This window comes from Larus michahellis, chromosome 5 (assembly GCF_964199755.1).
Source record: "Larus michahellis chromosome 5, bLarMic1.1, whole genome shotgun sequence".
Taxonomy (NCBI): Eukaryota; Metazoa; Chordata; class Aves; order Charadriiformes; family Laridae; genus Larus; species Larus michahellis.
The window spans coordinates 10,067,918-10,079,943 of NC_133900.1; the positions used below are offsets into that span (position 1 = coordinate 10,067,918).

The window sequence follows — 12,026 nt, forward strand, 5'->3', positions numbered from 1 at the left end:
ACAGAAGGGGTCAGCTGGCATTCGGACAGTCGCAGGCCCTTACCTTCTGAAAGTCACACTGAGGGTGTTTGCAGATGGTAGGTTCACAGGTGACAATATTGCTGCGGCAACGGCAGTCTTGGCAAGAATCTGGCTTCCAACTCGTGTTATTCTGCAAATAAACAGACGTTTTAAATTAGACCCGTAGAGCACAAGGTCTGTGCTATTTTATGCAACCGCAAATGGCTCAAATAGCTCAATATAGACAGACGGGAAGAATAAAGTGTGCGACAGACCACCCCAAACTCCCACATGCTTACCAGGCACAACTTTGGCATTATTCGTTTGATCCAGCACGCAGTTGAAAGACAAGGCCATGCACGGCAAAGAATCAACTCCAATGGCAAGATAATCGATAGGACTTCACCGCCAATAAACTCAAGGCGATTACACCTTCTCTGGCAAACTTCTCTCTAATCAAGTTCAGACTGTCCAAACTGCAGCTACTGCTACGATCACAGCTTGTGCGGAGGCAGCCGAGCCAGCCTTGAGGCTGACCCACTCCTGGACAGACAGTGGCGGCACCGTACAGCACCCCAGGAGCTGATGGGGAACGCAGGGAAATATCAACATGCCTGAATCCCAATGAGCTGCTGAACGCAACATTCAAAACTTTCAGCCTGCAGGATCACGGAAATAAAGAGTTCTCACGTCAAAACCACGATTATAAACTGTGCTCATTACGTTCGGCTGTAAGATGGAAGGTCTGAAGAGCCTAAGATGCAATTATACTGATTTAGTCAAAGACACTGAATGCACAGCCAGGTATGAACAGGCTCTACCTGGCCCCGTTTATTCCAAAATGTCACGAAGGGGACTCTGGCCAAGCAGACAGTCCAACAGATTTGGAAATGGCTGTCGCCACCACTCCATCAGTGCACCCAACTGGAACACACGCAGCTAATTCCTAAGGGTTTTCACCACCCCTGCTTGACCCCTTCCCATTCCCTCCGCGCCGAGGTCATGATCCCACGCCACCACCATGCTTTTGGAAGGCATCTCAGGCCCTCAGCCCGTTGCTTGAACACTTGCCAAGCTTCTCCTTGCCTCCCACCAGCTTCTCCAAGGTCTAAGCAGCCTCTTGGGACTCATTACTTTCGGTAGGATACGTGGAAAACAAAGCCGCCTTTCTCTTTACTCCTGAATGCTGACTTCCAGACATCCTGATATCAAAAAGCATCAGCAGCATCCCAGAGAAGCAGCCAAGTCTGCCTGTCATCCCCTCTTCCTATGAAAATGTCTTGCCTGCACTCAGCTCCTCTGCAGTGTCCCTTCGCCCATGCCATGTATCCTTTCTCTGCCAGTTTAAAAAAAACAACCAGCAACTACATACGGAGGTAATCTGAATGATACAATTGCTACGTTCGCATTTAATTACCTGGTTTTAAAAGCCTTCAGTTAAATCCACCACAAGAAAATGGAAAGCGGAAGATCAGTTTCTCATCTAAACAACTCTTTTCCATTAGACGACCCCTGTGCGTACACTAGTCCAAATTTACGCCATGCGGGAAATTTTCCCGTGTAGTACAGCCAGCCGCTATCCAAGCCATTAAGCCTCATTTTTAATTGACCTGAAAGAAGACGAGACTTTGCTACTCATTTACATGATGTAGCGATTTACTAACAGTGTAAAGTACGACTCGGGCAAATTAAGATATGAAAAGATGATTAACAGCTTACTACTAAGAACACATTTCGGGCTAACTACTAAAATTGTTAAGCGTAATGATAAAAGACTGAAATGTGCCTTAAAGGCCCATTAGACTGCTTAATGAGAGCAAAACAATCTTGAAAAATCCGGCCACTCGCTCAGGCACTTACGCAGAAGCTGCTGGCTGCTGCGCTCTTCTGAAAGCTTAATGCGATGTACTTCAAAGCAAGCCACGGGGAGAGGCAATTCTAGGTGTCAAGGTTTCGCCACCCCGGAGTTGCTCAGGGAGGACACTGGTAGAGGTTCTCTCTTCTTCGACCCATCCTGCATCCAGGGCCGACTGTCGAGTAGAGAAGGCTGGACGCGTTCCCTCTAAAACTGTGCTTTTTGTCAAAACAAAACGGCTTACGCTACAACGCTGGATAAAAAAGTGCAAAGCAGGAAACAGCGGGATAACCAGAAATACTGCGGAAAAATCCTTGCGTCTCTTCGCTGCTTTACAAAAGCATTTAATTCATTTCAAACTGTGCTCTTCTCTCGTGGCAAGGTTCACGGCACAGGTAACAAACACTCCGGCAGCCATGAGAAATTTAGGGAGATTCTCTGTAAACATGCTGATGGTGGCAACACGAATCTTAGTAACAGCAAGAGGTGGCAGCAACTGCACAGCCCCTTGGGGCAAGATGTCAACAAGACAAAGAGAAATGGCAATTTCTGCTCTGGTGACACAGCCGGTTCTCCTCTCGCGTACACACGGCGGTGGCTGTACGACAGAAAACATGACTTCAGACTCTGATTTATGGTGCAGTTATAGAATAAATTCAGGTTAAGTTACTTGGGTACCAAGCTTTGGCTAACACACACATCGGAGTTAACTCATTCTGCTCTCTTTAACAAAGCTTTATCATACTCAGATCCATCCTAAGACTCCTAAACCCATAATACCCAGAACTCCTAGTATCTTTCCACTGGCAAAAAGTGACATTTAATCTGTTAGACGAGATTATTTGATATATCTATTGATTTATGCCTTCGCTTGTTTTTTTCCGGATGGAAGGAGGATCCCAAAACAGCGTGTGGGAAAGGAGAAAACCTGTGTGAGAACCATGTGAACCGTGAAAAGCAGCCTGAATTTCCGCGTTTTAGAGCTGGCAGCTCCCTGCGGGGTGAAGCTGGTGTCTCAGAAGCCAGGCATGGGGTAAGCACCGGCAGAGGAGAGGGAGAGAGCAGATGTAGTGCCTCATCACTTGGCTCCTAAACCTTCACCTTGTGGCCTCTCCTTTATTAAAAAAAAAAAGAATTACTTCCATAGTGGAATAATGGCCAAAGGACATGGCAAGAGGTCAGCACAGAGCCACCCTTACTCATATTTTGAGACTTAAATGCTCAAGTTTCTGATCAGAAAACCCTCTCTTTGGTCTTCTCCCTCCCCTGTATTCTAGTATAGTCTAAGCTGGCTGACTTCTATCTGGGGGCTCAAATCAGCTTTTTCTAAATCCACCTGGTAGAGGCCTGGAAGTCTGCACGCGTCAGTGATTTCCATTTGCCAGTATCAGATCCAAAGGGGCACATCTCTGCAGAGGTTTTAAGAATTCAGAACCTAGTTAATAGGCAGGAAACTACTACTTGATTTTTCAGATATGAGAGTCTTCCAGGCAGTTCATGGGTCTTTGGCGTTCGGCTCTTTTGACGGTTCAACATTGAGCTTCGGATTCCTGACCGTGGAGCAACAGAGCCAAACTCAAATTTGACAAGTTTGGCGACAATTAAGTTTCCCGATTTCCCGAAAGAAAGGTGGGGGGTTATTCTCTGTAATGCTACCAAACGTCTGAATGCTACAGCCACAGGAAAACTGAGCAAAATGCAATGGTCTGGCTATGAGCCATCTGAAGTGTAAGGCCATTTAATTGGAGATGGGAGAGAAAAGCAGCACAGGTACTTCATACACATGGTGGAAATACATAAAAGAACGGGGAGGTTATTGCGACAATTACTTCTGGTGGTATTCCTGGCTGCTGACTATCTCAGGATCACATTTCAAACTCATTTTAATTTGTTCCCTGTTTACAGGGAAGCGCGTGGCTGACAGCTGCTAATACAGGAACGCATAAAAAGATTTATTGGGGTGCATTTAGAGCTCTTACGACCTGCAGAACGCAGACTGCTAGGATGTTAATTATTCTTTCTGTTTGTTTCGGTTCAAATGTGACTATCCCTAAGGCAACCAAAGGTGGGCCAACAGCTTAAGAATGTTCTTCCCAGTTTTGCCCCAGGCTAACTGTGAGATCTTGGTCCACACAAACTGGGGCAACATGTTCAAGTGACGCAGAGCCCCAGTACTGTAGGAAAGGTTCCTAAGTCACTCTGCAGATAGGAACCGAAATACGCATCACTCAGCTGCAAAATGAGAGTCTCACCTACCTGTCCTGCATGCCTTAAGGCTTCCTTAGTATTCATCCAGCACTTACAAAGACACTTTAAAGCTCCCAGGTATTACTGGTTTAAACATAAAGCAAGACTTTTCAGTAGACACTTAAAGAACTGCTGTAAATCCGCCTTACATCTTCTCCAAGGCAACGGACCTCAGTGGACAAATTATCTGCTACAACTTAAGCGCTGAATTCCTATCCCGTTAAGAGTGTACTTTTATCAACGACAATTTAAGGGGCTTTTTCCTTACAAGTACTAATATAATTAACAGTATAAATAATGAAATACTGCGCACAGGGCACTTTGAAGGTGGAAAGCTCTCCTTAAGCGCCCAGTAGTGCCACTATAATTTATTAATTCTTTGGATTTCCCTACATCAAAAGAAGAAACGATACCTAATTCAACTGAATTTTAAAGCGCCGCGCTGCAAGAAGAGATATCTACATTACTTGGTCGGTTTGTGGAACAGCGGCCAAAAAAGCAACATACGCTCACAAAGCTTTAGAGCTCGCAGGCACCCAGACAGAAGATGAAATAAAATAAAACCCAAGACGCAGGAACACAGTGGAAGCACGTGCAGGGTTTGGAGAATACTGATGAGGATTTAGAAAAAGGCAGGAGAGAGAAAAGACGTAGAAGACGGAGAGGCAAGAAAGCAACCAGCAGTAAAAGCAAAGGAGGGTTGAAACAAAGAATAAGCTGAAGAGACAAAGAGCAGACCCAGCGTGGAAGTGGGAACGCAGAGCAGCTGGGAGCACTCATGGTTTGCTGGTGCCACACTGTCACATTAACTGCAGCACAGAAAGACCACAATCCCTTTGACCGTGGCTTTTTCGACCGGCTATCTAACCTCATACAGCTGCACCTGTTCCTCCTCTACCTCAGCAAAAAAACACGCCCAACAAATCAAAAATAATCAGAGCCTGCTATTAACATGTAAAAAGCCTCGGTAATTTGATCAGATGCCGCTTAACACGGGATATCATCACACTAGATAACAATCCGTGCTCTATTCTGGCGCAGCGACTGTGGAAATAAGAAGCATACAACAGCTGGTTTGTGTCCTCCCCCCCAGCCCCCTTTCCATTCCTACGGCTTCACGAAAATATTCAGTCAATCCATAAAACGTCACTGGATGCTGGATTGTCCTCCGTAGCACGCCAGGCCCGTAAAGCCGGTCATCTGGTTGGTGGTATTGCTGCAATTACAGAGCAGGGTGAAACCAGCAATCTACAGCTGAAGCCTTTACGTTAGCCAGGAACCAAGCTAGAAATTTTAACTGTCATGCCGAAAACAAGGTGGTTATTGCTTAGGGTGTACCCTACTAATTATCTTTCCTGCTTTGATGAGAAACCAGTAAAACTCGTGCGATTAACTTTCCAAGGGGCTGCTCTGTTCCCGGACCAGGTGGCACCCTGGCTTTGGGGAGCCCAGGGAGAGGGGTTGCCGCCCCTCTCGGAGCGATGCTCCAACGGGCCCCCAGCCCAAGCGCTCCCCGACATGGGCACCGGCTCGGATTTACTTCACAAGTCGTCCTCCGCCGGAGACCAGGGAAGAAAGGCAGGTATCGGGTGTCTCAGAGAAGGAATACCAGGCTGCTTTGTTGAAATCCGTAGCAATTACATTTTTGGTAACAATTACCAGCATCACCCACCAGCTGCCAAGTGAAGAGACTCGGCAGCTCCGTAACGCCGCTTGCGTTTATCATTTCCACTCCAATTAGTTGACAATAGCAGGCAATTGGCAGAAGAAACCCAAATGTAAGGGAAGCCGAGAGAGCGCAGCGTGGTCTGTGGGGACATCCGTTAATGGAGTGATGAAGAGATGAAAGTAATTCAGAGACACATAAAGGATTCCCAGTGTCCATTCGGGTTTAGACTTGATGTTTTATCTTTTGCAATAGGGAGCTGTTGCCACCACCGAATAGGTTTTCAAATCTGGTATGCGCTCGCATATAATAAAAACCCCTTGAAAATGGGTTTTTAATGGGCTTATTCCAGCATGCCCACAAGCAGAACAACACAGGAACGGCTCGGTCTCCGAAACCAAAGAGAAATTCAGCTCATCTCAGTGGAAAAAAGTTTTAGCCCTACGCTTCTGGTAGAGCACAGAGCAGTTAAGGCAGAGCGTACACAGCTTGATTAACAACGCGTTAACACAAACACACTCCTTCAGGAATCAGCAACTATTTTCCCCCTTCTTCCAACTAAGGAATGAAAAAGTTACACAAATTAAAATTAAGGTACTGTTTTCATGGTCCGTTAGTCTGATGCTTTTCTACGTTTTCTAACGGTTAAGCCTTTCGCCTGTTGTACCAGCCTTGTCAAAATCAAGAGTCTACAGCTAAAATTTCCCAGCAGCCCTAAGCTATTTCAGGGCTGGGAAGGCTATGATATTTTAAGATATTCTTAAATTCCTCAGGCGTCGTTGTAAACTTTGTCCTATCTTTCATACAGACACAAAAGCAGTCACCAGGAAAGAGCTCAGAGCAAAAAGGAGTGGTAAATTAAAGCCATTTTTTAAAATCATCAGTTCTCATCATGATTTAAATCAGCATGCAGAAATCTTTATTTAGACCAACAGGCCAATTGTTTTTCTGCAGCTGTGTCCCTCTCTAGAGGTTAGTGCCTTTTGGTTGCCAAAAATCAAAAAGTCAAATATATCCTTTATATCAAACACTCCACTTCATTTTTGCCCTGACTGGAAGAAACACCGTGCCCTATAATCACTTAAGGGACTGCAGTTTACCACATTTCTATTCCGATACTTACGCATTCCTCCCCGTTTCTCATCAATTCATATCGGCACTTCTAGAACGAAAAATTAACAGCAGTACGATCTCTGAAGTAATCTGTATTAGTTAAATAACTTCCTCTGCAATGAGTATTTTAGGAGAAGGCTTTGCATTGAACAGCAATAATTAAAGGTAACATAGTTGCATCCTATTAAGTTTTTAGACCTAGATCTCAGCCCAGCTTTTATCATTGTAAGAACCGGGGTTTTCCCATGCTCTTTAACCCTTAGCTTTAAAGGAAAAAGGATAAACTGCTTGAATACACTGAAATTCATAATTATTTCCTTGGTCCCTGCATAGGGGGCTACCATTGCCAGAAACTGATTCAGCACTGCACTTGTTCTGTATATTTATTGAAAAAAATCCAGAAGCTCAACAAACCCAGCCAGGACCGCTGGAAAAAAGCGCGCGCGGGCTCTGACCACCTAACCACGGGCAACACAGCCTGCTCTTAAATCAGCATCCCAGGGGTTAGGAAATGAAGGGCGAGAACGCTTACGGTGAGGCATTTTTGCACGGCTCCATTTTTCCTCCACTCGACCTATTTTAAAAACATCTTCTTAAGCGCCAACGATGTGGCAGGAGCAGGAAAACCTGGCCCAAACCAGCTCGCAGCTTCTTTGCAAACTTTCTTCACCTGTTGGGTCCATCTATAAAAGGAGGTGGCAAACAACTAATAGCAAAAACAATTGCTAGAGGGGAAGGGGTTGCAATTTTAACAGCACTGGACACAGCGAGAGCAAAGAACCATTTCGCCCAGGAGCTTGCATTTGACAAAAGCCAGAATCAGAGAGCTGAGAATACAAATACAGAAAGTGATACTTCTTCCAAAACAACCCCCAAAGCAGTTCACAGTTCAGTGACTTCCCAAGTCAGAAGTCGGGTTTCTGTATTTAATAATCTTCACGGATTTCTCCTCTGTGAATGTCTCCAGTCTCCCCTTGAACTCACATAAACTTTAAGCATCGACATCTTACAGCAAGGTTTTAGTGCTTTATCACACTCAGAGCGAAAAAAAGCATCTCCCTCGTGGAGAACTAAAGCCTGCACCGTGCTGTTACGAAAAAGGGACAAAAATGGTGGGTCAGGCAAATAAATGGCATGCTGACACAGACTGGATCCTTGCAGAGAACAGGGATTTTCCCCGCTCAGCAGCTTAGGGTAGGAGGGCAGCAAAAAAAAGAGAAGAAAGAGAAAATCCTAGAAGATCTACACTCAATTCCTGTTTCTGCAGACAACTCCTGAGATCCCAGGCAAGATGTTTCCCTTCTCCATGCTCGGGCTGCCCTGAAAATTTCCTGGCATTAGGACCAGCCTTTCTTACACCCTTCTCCAGCATTTGGCATCACGTGCTCTGATCTTAAGGCCTGAAAAGGACACAATGCCGTCTGCGGTGGCTCAACCGAGCCAGCCAAGAAGCGGCAGCGCTGCCGATCCATGCCTGATCCCGCTGACGCCACCAGGCCATGAACAAACCCACCCCTCGCACACACACCTTTGCTGCAATAAGCTTGGAAAGGGCACACAGGGGAGATGACCATTAAGCTAAAAAGTGGGGGCTTTCTTCCTTTTAGTTTCGCTGACAATTTTTTCCATGCCAAATTGTACGCTACGTTTGAGGAGCCACACACACCAGTAATTCTCCTCAGCATCCAGAAAAACACTTGGAGTCCTCCCGCTGTTTTACTTTTCCCCCCCCTTTACTCAAACAGTTCCTAACCTGCCAGAACTGGCAAATTTCAAACATCCTCCCTCCAAAAAAGACTTCCGAATGGATATCAAACCCAGAGCGTTTGACGGAACAGCTGCTGAAAAGAAGGGAGGTAAGGGATTAATTTAACCTAAACTTGATCACAGTTTTAATTATGGTATTTATTGCCATAGAATGGCTATCTCTGGAGCAGCAGGAGTCGCAATCTCCACTGTGCGATGCTCCGGTGTACGTGCAAAGCATGCCTTAGGTTTACCTAAGGCAAAGCGCAGCTTTACGTGTCCAAGAGCACTGCGGAGGTTATGTTCTGCCTCCTCAAAACGACGCCGCTGCTTTGAGAATTGAACCTGTGAAAGCCGCCAGGACTTTAGCAAGCAACATCAAACGCTGAGGGCTGCAGAACTGCAGGCAACCGCTGTCAACCAGCGTGCGCAGAACAACAGCCTGAAAAAAAAATAATCACAGGTTTGAAATTGGCCATTAAACCAACTTAATCCGGTGCATATATTACAAGGGATTCCCTGCGGAGCACAGCCTGCCTTGTACCCTCTAGGAAACACTCCTGGCCTTTTGAGCTTTTTTTTTCAGCCTTTTCAAAAGGAGGAGGGAATATCCTCTGCGGTCCCAACACAGATATGTCAAATGATGAAGTAATATTGCCAGCAGGATGCATAATTTCAAATTCATGCTGTCGTGCTGCTGAATACAGGCTGTGTTGGGCCAAATGCTTCGATGCTGAATGTATCTAGCCAGGGCAGAATGAACAAGACAAGCTAAGCCTTTTATCCCATTTCTAACAAAAAAAAACCCAAACCATCAGGGCATGAAAATCATTGCCACTCAGCCAGCTGATTCAGCAAAGAAAGAAAATATCCTTCAGTGAAAGTCATTTGCAACAGGCCCTCCGAAGTACTGCACCGGGTGAAACATAACTCTGTTTCTACTTCTTGAAGGCACCGATACACTCCAGAGCAATTTTGCAAGCCGCTTCAGCAAATATATAGGTACCTCCGATTCCAAGCTGGGTATTAAGGAGGTGTCTTTTCAAAGTGCAATGCAAGGAATTACGCACCACGAATCCTACTAGTGTTACCGTGGATCCAGGCGCAGTAATCTCTCATACAGCTCCCAGAAAGTACAGCCCTTTATGTCCTTATCTTCAATCTCAGCTCCCTGTGCAGCAGATTAATAAACTGGTTCTCTCTTTCCTTCGAAGGGGGAAGGGGACCCCTGCAAAAGTCCCGCAGAGTCATTAATCTTTGCGAACAAAGACTTCACTACTGAACAAAAATGATTAGGAAAGGCCTGTAGAAAAAGGGATTTCGCAGGCTGTCTTCCTGTCCTCTAGTATTGTTTCCAGAGCCTCTGGTTCACTGGTAGCTGTCAAGATTTAACAAGGTGGTAATTTTATGACCAAACAGATTGAAATTAATGGCAGCAAAAGGTACGTAACAGCTAAGTATTTTACTCGAATACACAGGCTCCGTCTTGCCTTCTATTACAAATGATTAAATTAATTGACTGTGGCACGCAGAAACTATAGGCTTGAAAACAAAATCAGGCTTAAAATAGCCTGAAAAGGGCAAAAATGATACATGCGCTTGTGTGCTTCTTTTAAGGAAAGAGGTCTCTGACCGTTTTTGATAGGTAAGATGTAATAAAAGACAGTGTTTTTTAAACGCTTCATACCATCCATCTTTTGCTTTATTTCCTCTCTATTTGATAGCGGTGTTTAACATTTCTCCTCCCCATGCGTTAATCAGGTAACACGAAGAGGCTTTTCTTCCTCTCTGCCCCACAGAGGGAGGGACTATTTTAAGGAACTCGTCTTTGATGAACCAAAATACTGTAATAACTGGATTCACAATAGCAACAGGCAGCGTGGGTGAAGAACACGCACATCAAGCTATTAAATACGACTGCCCAGCTCCTAAAGGACGGGTGGGAAAAGTTCATTTGCAGAAGCAATTGGCACGGATGCTTAAACACAGTGAGAGTGTCTGGCAAGAAAGAAGGAATTTCAATCAAATAGTGGGTTCAACAACAATATTTGCATCGAAGGGTGGTATCAGCATGAGGCTGCAGCAGATCCCAAGGTCCTGGCAATGGAGAAATACAGTTTTCCCAAAGGAGCAGCCTAAGCATCCTACAATGAAAGAAGTTCCTCTATTAAGTGATTAGAAGGAAAGGGAGGTGGTGCTGGAAGGAAATATCGGGGTGGATGGGTGTACTACCTTGTGACAGGTTGGTACCACTCCCGAAAAACAGCAACTCCTCCAGCAGTACATTTTTTATTAGTGTTTGCCTTAGGGATTACATCTGTCCAGTCGTTATCTGCATTATCAGCACATTTGACTGTCCGGACAGTGTGCAGAAAAACATTACACGCAACCATTTCGCCTTGAAAGATGCCAGAACTGCCTTTCTTTCCTGGCTGACTTAAAAAACTCAACAACAACAACAATGCCAAGTAGTTGCAAATATTTAAAAAAAAAAAAACAACAAACCAAACACAACTCCTGCTGCAAAGTCAGATTGTAACTCCCAGCAAGATTACTGCTGGACAAGCAGGGAAGACACAAAGAGACTTTCCTGTGCGCATCCCTCCATCTGTGTACGCTGCAATAAAAGCCATAATCTCCTCTGGCACACTCACTGCCTAAAGAAAAAAACAATATATGCCTGGAATCGTAGTCCAAACTGTTTCCAAGCCACGTACTGGGACGGTGATTGATTATCAGGACAGATTGAGAGTGACAGCGTGGGAGGAAGGAGAGAAGCAGCAGCTGAGTTAAGCAACGTGGTCCCTACTATAAATTGGGTGGCACACGCTCTAAAAATGGTTATTTTTTTACAGTGACAACAAAGTGTAGCCCACGCAAAACAAGCTGAGAATTACAGCTAATTGTCTCTTGCTCTACAAAAGAAGGAATTCCGTGGGTGTAAGGTTACCCTGTGTGTCTTGTTGTTTTCATTGCCTCCACACACGTCTCCGTTAACAGGATTTTTTGCTACTGAACTGTAATGAGACAAGACCAGGCCTTGCTTGGGGAGCTGTTTAATGCCTTTTTTTATTCTCTCTCGAGTCTTTCCCTCCTCTTCATGGATTATTCAGTTTTTATGAACTTTTCTTTCTTTATTGCACCGTTAAATAACAAGAGCTTGCACGCACAGCTCGCTGGAGCTAGAGAGAACGGGGACCACCACCTGGTACATGGCCTCGCTCAGTGACAGCCCCACTAATGAGCGAGATGTCACTTGCCCTGAGAAAAGCCACTGCCAAGCAACCGCAGTGAAATCTGTCATTCAAGCTAATACTAGCTAAAAGCCAAACACCTGGTTGCGACGGAGGGCACATTCAGCAGCAGAGCGCATCGCTCCACAACAGTACACGGGAGGCT

At 45.2% G+C, this 12,026-nt stretch overlaps 1 protein-coding gene across 2 annotated transcripts in view; it reads right to left on the minus strand.

The window, feature by feature from the left end:
- FRAS1 (Fraser extracellular matrix complex subunit 1) overlaps nt 1–12,026 on the minus strand; it is a 166,818-nt gene that overhangs the window by 110,951 nt on the left and 43,841 nt on the right. For both annotated transcript variants that reach the window (XM_074588658.1, XM_074588659.1), the window contains exon 3: nt 44–151. In XM_074588658.1, the coding sequence (XP_074444759.1) occupies nt 44–151 (108 nt within the window). The remainder of the gene's footprint in view (nt 1–43; nt 152–12,026) is intronic.